At 35.5% G+C, this 19,700-nt stretch overlaps 1 protein-coding gene across 1 annotated transcript in view; it reads left to right on the top strand.

Annotated features, from left to right (window-relative positions):
- The window catches only part of LOC132276567 (BEACH domain-containing protein C2-like), a 49,368-nt gene that overhangs the window by 4,186 nt on the left and 25,482 nt on the right, over positions 1 to 19,700 (top strand). The window contains exons 3-10 of the mRNA XM_059778048.1: positions 627 to 1,414; positions 6,552 to 7,259; positions 8,035 to 8,169; positions 8,777 to 8,881; positions 9,098 to 9,211; positions 12,633 to 12,709; positions 15,065 to 15,146; positions 17,739 to 18,029. Coding sequence (XP_059634031.1) covers positions 627 to 1,414; positions 6,552 to 7,259; positions 8,035 to 8,169; positions 8,777 to 8,881; positions 9,098 to 9,211; positions 12,633 to 12,709; positions 15,065 to 15,146; positions 17,739 to 18,029 — 2,300 coding nt within the window. The remainder of the gene's footprint in view (positions 1 to 626; positions 1,415 to 6,551; positions 7,260 to 8,034; positions 8,170 to 8,776; positions 8,882 to 9,097; positions 9,212 to 12,632; positions 12,710 to 15,064; positions 15,147 to 17,738; positions 18,030 to 19,700) is intronic.

Below are 19,700 nucleotides of genomic sequence, written 5' to 3'. Positions count from 1 at the left end.
CTAGCAAAACTTAATATTCTAAATTTAATTTTATGCACTTCGAGTATGGTATATTATTTCTGAGAACATTGCTACTTAATTGTGATTATCTGGAGGTAGATTCTGATGAATATAGTTGAGATATCATTTTGACTGAAATTCTTGGTTTTAGTTATTTTTCTTTTTGGCTACAACTCCCAAAAGTAGATTGAGAAGCTAAATGAAAAAAGTACCATTTCTCTTTCTTTTTCTTGTGTTTGTTCTTTCTTTCTTTATTATTAATTTTTTTATTATCTATCTTCTTATTCTTCTCTTCCTGCTAAAATCCCTTTTTAATGATCAAAACTCCAAGCTATTTCAAACCAATTTTATGTTATTTTTTCTATTTTTTGTTTTTATATTTTTAATGAAAATACTCAGGTTGCCTGCTTCAAGTGAATAAAATTATGTTCTTGAAGATTTGTCAAATGGGTTTGAGTTGTTTTTCTATGATGATAATGATATAAATTTGAATTGAAGTCTTGAACTCCAGTTTCAACTCTTGCACGCACCTGGTAGATTTGTTACTATTTCTCTACTATGTGATCATGACATGAAGAACTTGATGAAGGGTTGCATATCCTTAATAGTATCTTTGTATGTTTCAGGCATGCTTCGAAGACCTGCTGAGGTTCTTGGGCAAGTTCATGTTGCTACAAGAATGCGACCCTTGGAGGCTCTGTGGGCCTTGGCCTATGGAGGCCCCATGTCTTTACTTCCACTGGTAGTGAGTAATGTGCATGAAAATAGCCTGGAACCACAACCAGGGAATCTTTCTTTGTCTTTGGCCACAACTTCTCTTGCTGGTCCGGTATTTAGAATTATTTCCATGGCCATTCAACACCATAGAAACATTGAAGAATTGTGCCGTACAAGAGGACCTGAGGTGTTGTCAAGAATCTTAACTTATCTTCTGCAAACTTTGTCTTTGCTTGATGTTGGAAGCCGTGACGGAGTAGGAGATGAGGAACTTGTTGCAGCAATTGTCTCTTTATGCCAATCTCAGAAAAATAACCATGCTCTCAAAGTGCAGCTTTTCAGTACACTGCTGCTGGATCTGAAAATTTGGAGCTTGTGCAACTATGGACTGCAAAAGAAGCTTTTATCATCACTTGCAGATATGGTTTTCACAGAGTCATCTGTAATGCGAGATGCTAATGCTATTCAGATGCTTCTTGATGGCTGCAGGAGATGCTACTGGACTATTCATGAAGATGATTCAGTGAAAACATTTTCTCTGAATGAGGCAACACGTCCTGTTGGTGAAACGAATGCTTTGGTTGATGAACTCTTAGTGGTTATTGAGCTCCTTGTTGTAGCAGCTTCTCCTTCATTGGCTGAGAACGATATCCGTTGTTTACTTGGGTTCATGGTGGACTGTCCACAACCAAATCAGGTAATATTACATTGTAGAACATATACATATTTTTTAACAGAATAAAATAAATTGGTTGCACCCATTTTATTTCATCTTCTGTAATTTAAAATTTATATTTAATTGCTTCTTAAATGTTCTTTCATTGGTCTAGTATGCATGTCATATAGTTGTATGTTTATTTATCTCATTTATGGTGCAAAACAAGTTACTGCTTAGTAATGAGAATGACTTTTATATAGTATGCAGAACTTGTATGAATATGTATTGTTTCATAGTGATGACAGTATGTTTTCTATTATTGCCTTAAATTATTATTTTTTTTAATAGGTTTTGACAATAATTGCAGAGTTACTATTGCTTGTTTAAAAAGAGTGTTACCTTTGGCTTGTTAACCTTCATTTTTTTTTTTCTCCCTTACAATTATGATAAGACTCATCAAAACTTACGATCTAATTTGTGAATGACAGTTAAAATATATTGGATTGACTTTGACACATAAATGTAATTTATGAAAAATAATAAAAAAATGATGTATAAAATGTATGTTATTTGAAACAGAGAACAGAAGAAGGATTAAGTATTGCATTGTCACGTGTCACGTGTGTGCATTAATAAGGAAGAGGAAAATGGAAAATAAATTTAATATTGCAAAAGAGGTTGTTTCTAATCATTAAATACTTTGAAAACAGAGCCCAAGGGGAGAATAATTGGTTTTGAAGCATGCCTGGCAAGGCAGAGGTCTTGGTTTCTGTTCCCCTCCCTTGAGACCAGCTTCACATGTTCTCCCTCCATTAAAACTGGTGCAGGGCATTGGACCTACCAGGTGTCTGAAGGGAAATAGTCCCACCAAAACTTGTGGGAACACCCATCTGGTCAAAAGAAAAAAACAAAAAAGAAAAAAGGGAGAAAAGAAAAAACCAAACTCTTTTTTTTTTTTCATAGTTGGTGTTGGAGTTGTATAAAAAGATGAGAGTGAAATACAGGAGCACAGAGGGCATACCCTCAGAGACAAACACAGCCTATCCAAATGGAGAAGGCCCATTTCCAATACGAATCAAAAACTGAAAAGAAGTCCTAAAGATTGAGATCATTAAGGCATAATTTGTGAATATCCATAATCTCCAAAGGCATCTGTCTAGCCAGAGCTTCTGGTGCTTGTTGCAGCCCACCATGAAGTCTAACATTCCTTTCTTGCCAAGTGCAGCAGGTAATAAGCTCTTCAGAATTCTAGGATGTTGAGTCACTCTGTTGAACCAAGACAGCAAACCAGCAGTGTCAACCACAGCATCAAATTGTACCAGATCCCATTGTAAAACCTCCCCAATCCAAGTCCAAAACAATTGAGCAAAGGGGCAGGTAATAAAAATATGGTCTCTAGTGTCTACAGCTTTACAGCAGAGAGAACACCTAGGGGCCAAAGTAATCCTTCGTTTCTGTAAATTAGTCATTGAAGGTAGTTTGTCATGAAGCATACACACAGCATTGACAGACCATCTTGGTCTAGCCTTCCCCCAACATAATTGATGCCGACTAACTTCCTCATTAGCAGCTCTGCAGCAATTCCAAGCCCTTTTGAAAGAGAACTTGCCTCCATCCCATTGTAACCTGTCCATACCTGTCTTAAGTGGCAGATTCTGAACAAAGCTCCTAAATGGTTCGAGTTCCTCAGCCTGTAAAATCCCAAAATTCCATCATCCATTCAGAATCAAACTGTCCAAAGTAGAATTTCTAGCAGCAGGAATATCCCTAACCACACTTTGGCCAAATTTCTGCCAAAAAAAAAAAAAAAAAAAAAAAAAAAAAAAACGAAACTTTGAACACAGAGTTGTGGCAACTATGCTGATAGTTGAATCTAATAAATTGGAGGATTATCTCCTCTTAACAAAACCACTTCTATGGAATGGAAAATTTTGATGAAGCCTGTAATATGCATAAAGTTATTAATTTTCAGAGTTTAACTCCCATTTCCGTCCATGTCTTCAGTGCCATGAGTTCATTGAGTCCAAATTTATACTAGGAAAACCTATTTTTTATTCTTTACAGCTCTAACCATCCGTTAGGGATTAACAATAAGACCATGAACAAATAGATGACCGAAAGCTCTAAATGTATTGCAATTGCAAGAATATTGTCCAACTGCAACTGCAAGATTAATGTTTTGTTTTGTTTTTGTAATTGCAAGAATCTTGTCCAACTGCAATACAAGCTACTTGACCTACTTGTTTTTGTTATCCCTAAAATTGAGCAGAAATTAGCTGTAGAAGTTCAAACACTATCCCCTTCTTTTCTTATCATAGAAGTGGAATTTGAAGAATGATTATGAATGTTGCTTAGCTTTTCTCCTTCTAAAAGTTTTTTTATTTTTTATTTTAAATAATGGGGTCATGACAGATACTGATTTGTTATAATCACAGACATGTATCTGTTATAACCATGAAATGTCGATTTACATCTCAACTTACTACATCTGAAGCCAAGTCTGTAGAGATCCCGCTTTAGTTGTTACACTTGGGTCGCTTCTCTTAATATTTTCCCCCAAATTCTAGTGAAAATTCATTTCTGAATTGGGCATAATATTTGGAGATATTCTCCCACATGTTACATGCACAGGTAATAATTTTCTTATAGCTGAATACTTCCTTTCCGCAAAACATATTTAACACAAATTACCATATTCTTTTTTTCACTGGATCACTTACCCGTTTTCTTATGAGCCTTGCTCATAACAGCTGTAGGTTTAGTTGTTAAATTTATACTCTCCAGTCCTCGGTAGACTGCATTCCTATTAACTAGCAAGTGATACTTACATTACCTATTGCACTTCACTCTATAAAACTTTCTGAACTTTATAAAGCACATCTAGACAAAAAAAATTTTAGCCTGATATTGTCACAAAACATCTGAAGATTTTGGGCAAAAAACACAAATAATAAGGAAAGATGAAGGTATCTATGTAAGCAGCAAAATAAAGAGTAACGATTAGAGTGGAGTTTAGCTAGCTCAACAGACACACAGACACACAAAGAGAGAGTATGGTGGTGTAAATCAATAGTCTTAACAGAGTCAGAGTCTCATGAAGAAACAGCAAACAAACTCAACATTGCAAATGAAAGTTGTAATAATATTGCCATCTTATGATCATTCAATTTCTCCTCTTGCTTTCATGTGTGAGATAGGTCTATTGTCTCTATCTATAGTTGATGACGAACGAAGAGGTGCTCATACCGCCATGGTGATCTGGACTGGTCATTAATGCATAGGATGCCTCCATGTGCACTGGATTGTTCTGTTAAAATGACATTTCGACTATAGGGTAGGTGATTTTGGTTATAGCCTTTTACCGGTGGCTATAATACCAAACTTCTTCTATAAACCTCACCACAGTTCAATGAGATGCCTCCATGTGACAGCAGGACTATTCTCATGTCGGTGACTTTGCGCAAGCGACGTAGTTGTCATCTGTGAGTCGTATGATTTCTCTGTCTGTCTGTCTGTTTGTCTGTCCTATCTGTCTCTCTCTCATGATTTGGTCAAAGTGTAATGTTCTTCTTGGAAAGATCACTTTGACATCCCTTAATCTTAGCAGCCAAGCTACTACCCTTTATTATCCAATGGGTATATGCCATATCCGCACACCTCAAACTGAGCTATGACAAATCTGTCACATACCTTTGAGCTGGGGCATATCCACATATTTTAAGGTGGACTGTGATGGATCAGCTGCTCTTGAGCAGTGTGTGCCTCCTCAAGTCCTGCTCCAAACTTGAGCCGTTTACAAAGTTAAGATGATGCATTTATGCAATCTTAGAAAAGTTCCACAAGCTGCAACTACTGACAATAAAGGAAAGCTCTCATGATGCAGAAGTTGGCTACATGGTTCAAGTATGAGAAGTATCCCTCCTATTAAATGTAACTGGAGAGGAGCCCCTTTGGAGATATTTCGTGGAGAACCAAAGGCCAAGGTGTGTCTACACCCAGACTTGCATGGAGAGAACATATTTCTTCAAAAGGATTTCAAGATACGTTATTTCTTAGAGGTGACGTTGATTGTCTTGACAACGTGATCAAGGATTGTACCTAATCATCCAGCTAAAAGCTTCCTCACATTAATCAACAACATAAATGATCCAAATAATAAATATAGGTGATTGAAAGAGTTCACTAGTGCATGTATAATTATGAGGTAGATGCCCTTAAAAAGAATCTGGTATTGGATGATATTATAATATTCTATCAAGTGTACACATGAAAGAGGGATTTGATTGTCATAATTGCACATGGTATATGATATATATATATGTGTGTGTGTGTGTGTGGTGTGTGTGTGTGTGTGTATGATTTGGGTGATATAAACCGTGTGAGAACTTGGACTTCATGGAAGCAACAAGAGGAACTGGTTTGTATGCATGATTAATCGCAACAAGAAGAAGAAACATATGAAACCTTGTAATGTGTATACCATATATTTTTCCTTATAACATTATCCTAATACTGAATTTTTAATCTAAAAATTATAAAAATATTTTTAAATTTTTACTTTGATTTATTTATTACTATATACAAGTATTTAGATAAATTAATTTAAAAGTTATTTCATAACGTGTAAACAGGTTTAAACAACACTGGAATGAGAACAGTTATTTCATTTTTGCACTATTTCATGTCTACAACCAAACAGTAGAACTGGGATGATCATTCCATTCTTGCACCATTCTCATTCCATAACTGTTTTATTCCATTATTGCACACACTAAAAATGGCCTTAATGTTTAACATGTTTAGATGGAATGCCATCAAGGAGAATATACAGAACATGTAAATATATAACACGGTTATTTGGTTCTTAATACCTGGCCAATTCATCTAAGTACACACACAAACACGCGCGTGCGCGCAGAAATAATACCGGTAATTTGCTCATCTTTTTAATAGTTTTATTTTGGCAGGAGTTTTAGATTTCTTTGGCTTTTCTCACTATGCACTTGCCCACCCTGCAATTAAGAGTGATCAGGCACAGTTATGCACAAGTTGTCAATATGGATTTGATGATCTCAATAATAATACTAATAGTTAATATTATGTTAATTTGAAGACTGATGTGAGCTAATGCCTGACTACTCTATTTTGAACCATACCTAAATTTGTCTTCTTCCAGGTTGCCAGACTGTTGCACCTGATTTACAGGTTGGTGGTACAGCCAAATACATCTAGGGCTCACACATTTGCGGAGGCATTTGTATCATGTGGTGGGATAGAAACACTTCTTGTCCTGCTGCAGCGGGAAGCAAAAGCTGGAGATCATGACAACCCAAACTGTTCAATCGAGAATGATGAAACTTTATCTATTCAGGGATCTGAACCAGACAATAGTAGTGGTGTTCTGGAAAGTAATCATTTTGATGATGTACGATCCCTCGAGGAAAAGAAATTGACTTCGCATGAAATGGATTTTGAACCAGAGTCTTTTAATAGCGGTAGCAGCTCTGTTGGTATTTCAGCAGGTGCAGATATTGGAAGGATGGTGTCTGCCTCTGAGCATCTTTTCATAAAAAATTTAGGTGGTATAAGGTTTTCTATAAGTGCTGACAATGCAAGGAATAATGTCTATAATGTTGACAAAGGCGATGGTATTGTTCTTCGGATTATTGGTCTATTAGGTGCTTTAGTTACATCTGGGCATTTGAAAATTGGTTCACAGGCTCCTCCAGACCCAACGAACAACCTTCTGGGTTTGCTAGAGGGAGGTGGTACCATGTTTGATGATAAAGTTTCTCTTCTACTCTTTGCTTTACAGAAGGCTTTCCAAGCAGCACCAAACAGGCTTATGACTAGAAATGTCTACATGGCTTTATTGGATGCCTCGGTATGATATATACTTTATCCAACCTATCTCTACCAGTCCATGCAATAATAAAATTTGCAGAATGTTTTTCTACTAGTTGATTCTATTTGTGGAATTTTCTTTTCCCCGGGTTTTCGTTCCATGGGGTTGAGGGCGATGGTTGGTTCCTTTTGAGGTAATAATGAGATAGTGCACCCTGGTATACACAATGCTATATTGTTATTTGTTTTATGATAAAGAAAATATGGCAAGCATGGACATTGCATTCACGTTACACCAATTCATCAGCTTTCTTATTAAAATTTTATATGATACTTCAATACATATTGTTTACTGAAAGTTCGGGTTATGAATAAACTATGAAGCTGAGGTACGTGACTTCTGTTCTTCCTCCTTTGCGATACTGGTTCACTTGATTCAAATTGAATCTTGCTAGAAATTGCAATTTGGTAATAATAGAAATAAAATTGTTCTTTTCTATATTAAGAACCATCACATAATGCAATTCAGATATCTTTGTGAGTTTTGCTGAAGGCCCCATTGATAAACTTTGTATGTCACTCAAATGATTCCTTCACCTACTAAATGGAGAATTTTTTTGTATGAACTCACCATTAAGCAGAAGATAGTCATTTCTTGTAAAGCAATCCTGGCATTCGTTACACCACCACCCCCCCCCCCCCCCCCCCTCTTTTATTATTATTTTTTTTTTTTTTTTGTGTAGTTACTAAGAGCTATATAGATGTATATGTTGATTACAAGAACCTGAGATGTTTCTTTCTCCTATCTGTTTCAGACAAATGCTTCTTCAACAGATGATGGGCTCAACATTTATGATTCTGGTCATCGCTTTGAACATTCACAGGTTTTGTTGGTTCTTCTGCGTTCACTTCCATATGCATCAAGGGCGTTCCAAAGGCGAGCATTACAGGTAATATCTTCTGACTATTCTTTCCTTATTATAGGTATATTCTATTTATTCTTTGTTACATTTGCATGTGTGCATTCTGAATGTTGCGGCGAATTTCAGATTGCTAAATGTCCCCAATATCATCTGCTGTGTTAGATTTTATATATCCCTCTCTTTCTCTCTCTAGACATATATATAGATAGATATAAATAAACCTTGCAGGAAATTATATATGAGATTGTGGAATGCATTCCTCTCATGAAGAATTAAAGATATTTTTTGTTTAACGGATATGCTTTATTAATGTCACATGACATTGTCCCATACTGGGTTATGCTGTTATTCATTTTACATTAATGTGATGCAAAGTGACATGGCATAATGTTGGGGAGGTGGAATAAGGATTTAAAATTGACGTTCTTCGATCACTCTTTGGGCAGAGAAGTTATTTATGTTGTCATCTATATAGGGATATGCTACTTTTTATGTTTTCATACGGCTTGCATTTGCACTTCAGATGTAGTAAATAGCATTACTTTGTTTATTATTTCAGATTACTGAGTTCCTTACTCTGGTCCTTTCTGAAATTGATTTTGGTATCTTATATTTTCCTTCTATTTGATTTCAGGATATTCTGTTTTTGGCTTGCAGTCATCCGGAAAATAGATGTAGTCTTACTGAAATGGAGGAATGGCCTGAGTGGATTTTGGAGGTTCTTATTTCTAATTATGAGGTAATTATTATAATGTTATTTACATTCAATCTGAAATATTTTAATTGTTCTTGTTCTCCTTTTACAATTTCAGTTAGAAAAATGACACTTCATTGGTTAGGGTAAGAAAGTTGCTTTCCTTTTTGGCAGTGACAGTGGTTTTCATTTGTAGAACTTTTTACTTGGTGCGATGGATGCTTCTCTTACATATTCTAATTGTATCACGTGGTCCTACAGATGGGTGCAATAAAAGATTCAAATTCTACAAGCTTGGAAGACATAGAAGACCTCATACACAATTTCCTAATAATCATGTTAGAGCATTCAATGCGCCAAAAGGATGGTTGGAAGGTTGATTCCTTTATCATTTTTTGTTGTTTATAAATTTATTTATTTATTATTATTATTATTATTTTTCTTTTCAATCATTTTATTGAACAAATATTTATGCATTTTCTGTTTTAAGGAAATCCTACTTATCAACTTTGACTGTTAGTCTACATATTCTTGTTGATCTTGATAATTTTTGAACAGCTGCATGTCATTGCTATTTATGTAATTCTTAAATCCCTTTTCATTTGATTTAGTTAATAGTTGGAGCAGATTTAGGTTTTCAAGTTTGCCATCACTTTTAGTCTTGCTCGAACTTGAGATGAATTCTTGAAAATTCTTTATGATTCTGTATTTAGAATACTTATGTAAAAGAATTGTTACAGTTTGCAATCTGACAAATTCAAAACCCACAAAAGAATTTCAACCAGTAGGCCGCTTCATTCCAATATATCTCTTTCCAAGCTGTCCAACTTTCTGAATTCTTCTTAAGCTTTTTCTTTAGAAATTATATATTTACTTTGGATTATCCTCCCCTAGTTTCTGTTGGTTTGCAAAAGAGAGGGTAAAAACCTAGCCAAAAACTCATTGAAGAACCTTGAGCTTTGTTAAAAATGGGGTATACCAAGTGATTTTTAAGGCAGGCAAAAGAATCTGCACAATTCTTTTCAGGATTAACTAATGCAAAATTTAGGGTTTTGTGTGTTTTAATGTAATCTGATTATTTTAACTAATCCTTTTTTTTTTTCAGTAGTTTATTTTATCTAAATTAATTCATTTCACTTAATGTTTTATTGTTTTTCTTTTTTCTAGGGTATTTCTAATATACGTATACATGATGTATATCAAATAGTTCCTCTATTTCTCCCTCTCTTCAAATTTATGTAGTTAGAATAACTCATCTTTGCCCTGAGGTATTTCCTCTCTTCATCTTTATTATGGGACATTTAGATCTGATTATTTCATCTAACCTGCTTCAGTTTAGTCTATGCTTTTTTTTATTTTTCTTCTTTTTTGGCCTTCATTTTACTATAAGCTGACCCAAGCCGTGGAGCAGATCTAACTTGTCTAGAACAGCTCAACTTGAGCTTGAAAATGCATTTAGGGGTTTGATTTAACTCTACCCGAGCTTGTGCACACTGGCAACCTGGCAAATCTGAGACTCCCAATACTTGGTTCAATTTGCGTCCTATTGTCTTTTTGGTTTTTCTATAATGAATACAATGTATTAAGCTACTGTCGAATCGCAAGCCTGAAGTAGTTGCATCGCCACTCCATGCCCCTATTTGGTTGTATATTTTTGCGTATTAATTCTGTTTCCAGACATAGGCCAAGTCTTGGGGCTACATATATTTCCAGTAATGAATTTCCATTATCGTTTATAATTGTTGGTACTAGATGCTATGAGTTTTTGAACACTTGGATAATTTGGTCACTTGAAAAGCTGGCATTTTGACTACATTGTTGGCTTGGCTCAGTAATCTTGCAACTTAACTTTGAAAAATGTTGTAATAATAAAAACATAAAATCCAAGAAGTATAATAGTAATGAAAAATCAGAAAGATTGACATTTTAGGAAAACATTCAATTTGTTTCTTAAAAAAGCTTGAGTTTTCTGAGTGAAATTGTTATATTGTCCTCATCAAGGGCAAGACAACCAAGTCAAGACTGAGGCAAACGGGCCCTGGTTGATCCCATTTAAAATTCCTGTTATTTGACTGATTTGGCTGATGTTTACAAGTTTACCAAGAACTGCCACATTTGTTTTGTTTGTGTGTGTGTGTTGGGGGGGGGGGGGGGGGGGGGGGTGCGGGGGTGGTTAGATTGGAGGATCCTAACTTCTGCGAGACATATCTCAAAACCTAGTGTAGGATCTCATAATGGTGACTTGGATTCTGGAAGGCATCTGTGCATCTCTATTTTGACAGGGCTTTTTCGAACTCATTAGGATTCCTCTTGTACATGTTGGGAATGATTAAATGCAAGAACATTTCTATTTTTGTGGTAGATCTCCGTAGCCTCTCTGTATTTGGCTTTGTGGTCACTTTATTGTTATTGCACTTGTTGTATAGCCGCCTTCATTTTGGTCATCCAAAATAAATGTGAACAATTGTAAAGGGCCTGTGTGTGTGTGAATTTTGTGTATGGAGAGGTTCCCATGTCTTCCTCATCTAGCATTTACAGTATGCTTGAATGCTAAAAAAACCCTTTGCTAACGTTAGTCCTTTCCTTTCCTTTCCATTCTCCTAACCCTTTACGATCACAGAAAATCCAACTCTGAATCAATGTGAATGATTGCAGGCTAATATTGTACTCCCATTTGTTTGAACTTGATATTTAATATTCATGCTGCTATTTATTTATTTATTAATTTTTTTGGGATAATATTTACTTTCTATGTGTTAGACAACTTCTATTGTAAAACTCATGCAATAATGGATCGAACTGATGAGAACAAAAAGAGAAGTAGAATTTGGCTATGTTGAAATATATAAATATTTCTTTATAATTGTGGAGCAAAATCGTCCCCCAATCACGATGATCTGGTCAATTTCCTTCCAACTATAAATATTTCCATATAACGGTGGAGCAAAATCCTCCACCAATCACGATGCCTCCTTTGACTATTGTACACCTTCCATATTTTCTTATCTTTACCATGTCTATATATAGGCTCTTTGTACTCAAGCCAAAAATACATCTGAATAATAGAAATGTAGGCCTTAGTGGCTCTTTGTCCATGGATGTAGGCCTTAGTGCCGAACCATGTAAATCTCTGTGTTTTCAATCTTCCGCTTATTCTTGATTTACATTTTATATTTGCACATTCAAATTTAACATGGTATCATAGCCTAATTTCTCTTCCTAGGTTCGGACCCCTATTTTGGGGTATTCCCTTAGCATCTGAAATGTTGCTAAGGGTTTCTCGGTGCTATTTGTGACTTGTTTTGGCTGCCGGATTGTTCAGCAGTAATGTTCTTCGCCTTTGCCATGTCTCTGGCAGTTTTTATCGACTTATTTTTCTACAGGCTATATACTATTTTTCTACTTGCTAGATAAAATTGTTACTTCAAAGGCACTGGGGGAGGGGGAACCAAGTCCAGATGATGTATATAAAAGCTAAATGATGCGTTAAAATTATAATGATATAACTGTAGCCCTGTTTTTGGTTTAGCTCTTGTAGATCATGGCATAGAATTTTCTTGCTTTCTTCATTTCTACTCTCTTTTGTAGGGTCATGTTAAGTTGACTAACCAACAAAAGATGTAATGTGAGATCTTTTAAGAGAACACGAGTTTGTTAATTTGTCATGTTTATTACTGTTTGGACTAGAACATACATCATTTTTGTTAAATTATGTTCATCTCATTTTGATGTTTTATTCAAATTCTAGTTTTACTGTTTTCATTTATATCGTCTTGTTATTACTTCCCTTTGACAGGATATTGAAGCTACAATTCATTGTGCAGAATGGCTTTGTATGGTGGGTGGATCTAGCACAGGAGACCAACGGATCAGGTACTTTTGTATATTGCTGAGACAATTCACGTATTCAGTTTAATAGTCATAAGTTCATGATTTTCATCGATGTAAGTTGAAATGAAGTTCTACACTGTCTTCTGTAACACTCTAAAAAATTTGATCCAACTTTAAGTGGTTTTGGGTATCATACTAATAGTTCAAATCAAGTTTCATATTGTCCACTTTCCTCATTATAAACCATTTAATTCCCTAATCTTGGTTTGAATTCCACATCCTCAATTCTTCTTCCCTGTATCTTGGAATTGGTTTCACAAGGAAATTTATTTCTTAAACTTGTGTAAATTCTTCTTAATACATTTCTGTAAAAGTTTCAGCTTAGCAATAGGACATCCGTATCGGTTGCCTTGATTACAGGGTAAACTGTTGTTATGTTTAATTGGCTATAGGTGTCAGTGGCATGCTTTATTTTGATAACATGTATGTGGTTGACAAACATTGATACCATGTGTGAACCATATCATAATAGATTATTACTTGTGGCGCATGCATCAATAAGAAATGTGGGTAAGACACATGAACTACAAATCCATAGGTTATTTCTCCTTTTGGGATTGTTATTGGCATTATGTTTTTGTTGCTATATTTGGTTTGTTAGGGTGGAGGTTTCTGTTACTAAGAAATTCTGCAGATCTTCTCATCATCATCATTAGAGACCAGAGGACTTGTTCATGGACATTCTATTGCCAAAGGCAGATACAAAAGATTATGGAAACCCCATGTCCACCAAGAAAACAGAAACCAAAAAGAGCACCACAGCCAGTAGGACACCCAAACATACAACAGAGATGAAAAGAAAAACCAGAAAAACAAACTTACAGAACTGAAGCCAAGTAATTGCACCATTCCTATACTATCTATTGGTGAGGATCCACACCCAGTCAGAAAAATCCTGACAAGGCAAGCAAAGAAGAGCCAATTGCAGCATCCACCCACATTTACTGTTATTACCAGAGTTCAATTGAAAGCTTTGGGTCCTCTGCAAATGTCCAAATAACTACAAACTGGCAAGTGAAGCATATCAATGACCTTCTGCTGAACTGAGAACCAGATATAGGCTAACTTATATCTCCAGAACAATTAAAACACCAGAATAACCACCTTATATGTTCCCAAGCACTGTAAACATGAGTTACACAAGTGTTCGAAAGGATAACATTCTCAAGCATAAGATCTGATCAGCTACTGTAAACATGAGTTACACAGTGGCATGGATGATAAGATCAAAATCACAATTGAAGCAGCCATAAAGATATTAAGATTTAAGGATACCCTCAGAAATCCCCCATTCATAACCATTTATTGTAGGAGAATTATCCACATTCTGCATGGAAGAAATTTTGAATCTAACCACTTCCACAATATCTCTTTGGAGGGAGTTAACATCCTTGAATTCATTTGAGTATAACCTGCTATTTCTTTCCTTCCATAGAACATAGATAGTAGTTGCAAAAGCTATTTGATTGAGGGTAGAGAGGAGAGATTTGCCTTTGAGTATCAAAACCATTTAGTTTATGATTTCTGACCACTGATAGTAGGGCCATTATATAACCCCTTTAGCAACAATAGATCTTCATATTCTGAAAGTAAAACGACAGTCAAAATACAAATGACCCCTATCTACATTTTCATATTTCTAACCAACAGGCCCATTTTCATATTTCTACATTGAGTAAGCAGTCTATCTTGAATGGCCAACCAAAGAAGAAAGCATGTTTAGATTCATGGTGAGGAAACCAAACAATATCATATCAAAGCACTCTGCAATGGTGAGTTCTGAATTTATCCCAAAATTAGCTAATTTTTAGAGGGCCATTTGAAAGCTGCCAAACTAAATCATCCTCTGCAGCTAATTGAATCTGAGATGAGATTCTTATAAAATCCTGGAATTCTCATATAATTATATTGGTCAATTCCATATTCCTTCTCTTATAACATCAGTTACTTTAGTAAAACATGATTAAATCGTGATTGACTAGTTTGTAATTCATACATAATGATCCATGCATGTTTTGGAGTGCATGAAAGGAAGTGCTTGTTTTAAATCCTATTAAATATATCCCTCCTGTTCAAGAAGCTGAAGTCAGGGGGTTTTTGTTTATTTGATGCTGCGATATGACGATTTTATGCTATTTGACAATCAATAGGTGTACAAATATTTTGTTTGGATTATTGTATCTGTAAATGAATTCTGCTAGAGCTTCCATGATAAATTTAGGTTGTGTCTTTATTTGATAAGTTTTCTGCAGGAATTGCTGCTGTTCTTGTATTAAATGATACCTGGTTATTGATCATTGATTATTTTAATTATCTAATATTCTTCATGTTCTGAAGACGCGAGAAATCATTGCCTATTTTTAAAAGAAAGCTGTTGGGTGCCTTGCTGGACTTTTCTGCCAGAGAACTGCAGGTTCAGGTAACCTTGTTTCTTCAAACCTACAATTTCTTTGTCTAAATATTTCTTTTTGGGAAAGATGAAGCAAATTAATGCAATACTCTGGAGTAGGGACACAACCCATTTAGACATCATATGTACAAAAGCTAAGTTATACAAACTCTCGAGTCTCATCTCTTTAAAGAAATCAATGAGGATCTCCATGTAAAGCAAAAATGAAGGGAAGTTGACAAGAAATACTTTCACTTCAAGATAAGCATTTCCACCCTTTCAAAAGAATGCCCATGGCTTACTCCAGACACCTTTACAAGGCGTAACAAGAACATCTGTCACACTGATGTGACTCTCATACTCACTTTACTGCCTTTCTAGCTCGTCAGAACATCAAAAGCTTGGCTTGGTGTGACTTAGTGAATACTGAAGAGGATAGGGGAAAGCTCACAACTTCTCTGTCACTGAGTAGTGTATCAGTAGGTTATTCTGTTAGAACACCAATCACTCTAAAAGCTTAAGCAAAATGGGCCCAACAATGGATATCAAGCTCCAACAGCATCCCTCATGTGCAACCTGTCTTGCTTGTGGTGACACAAACTAATCATACTATGACCGGAACAAGGCACAAACTTGCATATCAAATAGGAGAACAAATGCAGAGATGGAGAAGTAAACCCGCCTCCCAGAATTGAAACTTTGGTACCAATCTAGAGCACTAACTTGCTTTAAGAGCTTAACTATTACAGAATGGCTCCTATAATGTATATCAAGCTCCACAGATTCACTGTCCCTTCAGCGCTCCTACAAGTGCAGTACCAAGTAGGAAGAATTTCTGCCTCTCCTTACTGATTTATCAATTGTCAAAAATCTTCTCCAGACCACTATCCACCAGATGAAAGGAACTTGGCTTCCTTAAAGGATTCAAAGGGAAACTGCAATTTTTTATTTTTTTAACTCCCAGTAAAAGGTAACCTATCACAGGGAATCCTTCAAGACTAAACGGGTGGACAGCTTGTTGGAGAAGGCGTGTATTGCCTTTCATTCCCACTGCCAAACAAGAGGTCCCAAGCAACATTATCTTGTTTCAATCAGCTATTAAGGCCTCCTTATTTGCTGCAATTGTATAGATTTGGAAATATCTCCTTTTAACTAGACCATTCCTGCACAAGGATCATGCCAAAACTAAACTCTTTCATTGTTCCCCAAAATGTACATGACATACACTTAGAACACCTGATAACCCTTTCTAGTGGCTTTTCAGACTCTACTGCCCCTTAGGATTTACAGGCTTCATTTAAATGCCAATCTCCTCCACCCACTGTCAGCTCGCTTTTTGTGGAGATGGAAGTATATATACTTTGAGATAGAGAGAAAATAAAACGGCAGTTACTCAGTGCTGGCCTTGCCTATGTGGGATGCCGGGAGGGAAATACTTGAGATGGACCTTATATTTGGCATTATTTTTACACAAAGTGATTGCTGTCAGACTCAAACATCGGTTACCATTCCACCAAGCAATGACCACTGTAGTGCAAGAAAATTTTGAATTCGATTATTTCAACTTATAAGACAGTGGTCGCATTAGAAAGATGTATAAATGAAACCATTCATTTTCTCTACCACTTGCCTCCATAAGCTAGTACTTTCCTTCGCATACATCCAAAATGGTTTTTCCAAAGAGCTTGTTTGAACAATCTCAGTTTCTTGATGACTAGTCCCCCTTCTATTATCAAGCCACAGACTGTAATCCATTCCACCAATTACTATTTGATCTCATTCCCATTTGGCACCCACTCCTCTTCAAATATGAAGCACACAGCCATATAAAAACAAAGATACACGCAAACAAGAATACACACATGCATATCATAAGAAGTGAAGCTTCTCCAACAATTCTTCAACTAAACCTGGAATGGGGAAAATGGACATAACATGTGCTGGACTTGAGAGGACACTCTTAATGAAAGTAACTTGTCCCTTAAACAATTACTTTCCCTGGATATTAAAGCTGATCAACATATCATTAAATAAGGAACTGAGTACAATAGAAATGAAGTTAACAGTCCTTCATATTCAAGAAAAAAGTGGGGGGGTTGGGAAGAGGATCACCAGAAAACAGGAAAACAAGAAATGCGCTGAACATACTAGATCCATCAAATGATTAAACTAAACCCCATCTTCCCCCAAAACTTGGAGGGTACAAGAGACCCTGCAGGCAATGATGAGGACTTTATAACAGTTATCTTCATATTTTCAGAAATTTTTTGATCCTTTTATAAGTGCCTGCTTTTCTTTCTATGATATTTTCTGTCTTATATATCCATGAATTTGTTTTCCTGTCTAACTTTTTATGACCTTAATTTCAACTTCCTTCTATTTTGTTCTTTTTCCTTTTTACATATTTTTAAATGCATTATTTCACATGTTGGTTCTACTGTATGTTCTTCCAGATATATTAATTCATAATTTATTCTTTGTTTTGGAAATCATTTTTCTCAGTAATGATGGCCACTATCGACTATCCTTTGCTTATTGTTTTTCTTTTGAATAAAGTTGGAAAGCTTTTTGCTCAATAAATACAACAATAACGTCTACATCCAGCTTTTTTTTGTGCAGCAGACTCAAGTAATCGCTGCAGCAGCTGCTGGTGTTGCAGCTGAGGGGTTGTCACCAAAAGATGCTAAGGCAGAAGCTGAGAACGCTGCTCAGCTCTCTGTGGCTTTGGTGGAGAATTCAATTGTTATTCTAATGCTTGTTGAAGATCATTTAAGGTTACAAAGCAAACTTTATAGTGCTTCACGTTTGCCCATGGATAAGCACTCGAATGCAACTATGATTGGTGGGCAATCTTTGGAAGCTTCAGCTGGTTACAAGTCACCGTCTAGTGATTCCAGGGGACTCTCTCTTGATGTATGTATACAATTGTATCAGTGCATACTTGACAAATTTTATTTATCCACTCATAGATGAATTTAAAGATTAATTAACCAGTTCTCACTATTGTAGTTTTGAATCTGTCATATCTGTTTATGTCTGAATGCTTCTTTAAGTCCATAAGTATCTTCTGTCAACTTGTCAGCATAGAATTAGTATCTCTGAGCAACCACATCCTTCATTTTCTTTTTAGTTTCTTGTGATATTTTTTAGAGGCAACACCAAATTTATTTGGAAAAATTCTTGAGGAATGTTACCGTTTAATGAAGGAAAAATCAGGACTACTCCTTAAAAAATCATAATTGCTGCCATGAGATTTTGAAAACTTCTTTGGGTATACAATTTTTGGTACTAACAACTCATGGACACATTATATACACTTCGATTAAGAAAGTAAATAATTCCAACTTTTGGGGAATATTTGATTTTTCTCCTTCAAATTCTTTTTATCAAAGAAGGATACTTTGATAGCCATTCAATGGAGTTGCTTATTTCCGCACATTTTAAGCCTGGCAAATTTCTAGCAACATGCTTGTATATAACTTGAGAACTCTTCTAACGTGCATACTTCTGTTAGTCTTGTCTGATTATGTGGTAACTGTGGTTGGCAATTGTCATAAGGAGCACCTTCTGTTGGACAATATTTGAACTTTTTCATGCATAAGCCACCACATGGACCTTACTAGAGGAGATAGCTTGTTCTTAGTCAATGTAGTTAGATAGTTTTAGAAAAAATTGTATGAATACTAATTATTAGTTTGCAATAACCAAAGAAGAGTAAATTATGATTGGCTAATTGCAAGATTGAAGCTCGTCAATTATTTCTATGTTGTCCAAAAGCTAACCAAGTACATCTTCTTACTAAAGGTTGTGTTGTAGATTTTCTTTCTCATTATTACAGATAAGTAAATTCTTTTAAGTTATTGACTCCAAATATGTATATGTGGTTTCTTCAATATTTTTGTTTCTTCAATATCTATATATTGTAAAGCAAATCCTTTATGTGGTTTCTTCAATATTTTTGTTTCTTTGAAATAAATTGTTGCTAGTTGTCTGATTATTCCCATATTACCAATAACTAATGATAATAATGAATGGAATGTAAGTGAGGAGGATAGCAATGCAAAAAGTGATAAAAGTTAGTTACAAACTGTTTGGAGATATGATAGCCACGATTTATGGAATTACTTACCGTATTAGCAGAGATTTGATTTTCTGTAGAATATACTATAGAATATGCCATAGAATATGTTGTGATTTGATTTAATTTCCTTTTTTGTAATACGAGCATGTGCTCTTTTTATCTATAAATACTAGCTGTGAATGAGTGATAATCTCATTTAAGTTTTTACACATTTTTCTCGTTTTTCTTCTTTTTATATTTCTACTTGGTATCAGAGCCAGGGTGGTCCGATTGCAATGAGGGCATTGCGAGTTCGGCACCACCCATTCGGGAATGGTCTAAGCCTTTAAGGTGACATCGCCCATCCGGGAGTTATCAGGTGGGTAGGGTGTTTCGACATCAATGAGGACGTTGCAAGTTTGGCACCACCTATTCATAAATGGTACGAGGAGACATAGTTGTTTCTTTTAATGATCTGAGGATACATTGTTGATTCTTTCATGTACATTGTTTAAACATATGTA

The sequence above is a fragment of the Cornus florida genome, unplaced genomic scaffold, assembly GCF_030987335.1.
Source record: "Cornus florida cultivar Cherokee Brave unplaced genomic scaffold, ASM3098733v1 CherokeeBrave_3.0.0_Hap2_Chr10, whole genome shotgun sequence".
In the NCBI taxonomy this organism is placed as follows: domain Eukaryota; kingdom Viridiplantae; phylum Streptophyta; class Magnoliopsida; order Cornales; family Cornaceae; genus Cornus; species Cornus florida.
Note: the sequence above shows the minus strand (reverse complement) of the source record. Positions and strands in the feature narration are given on the sequence as shown.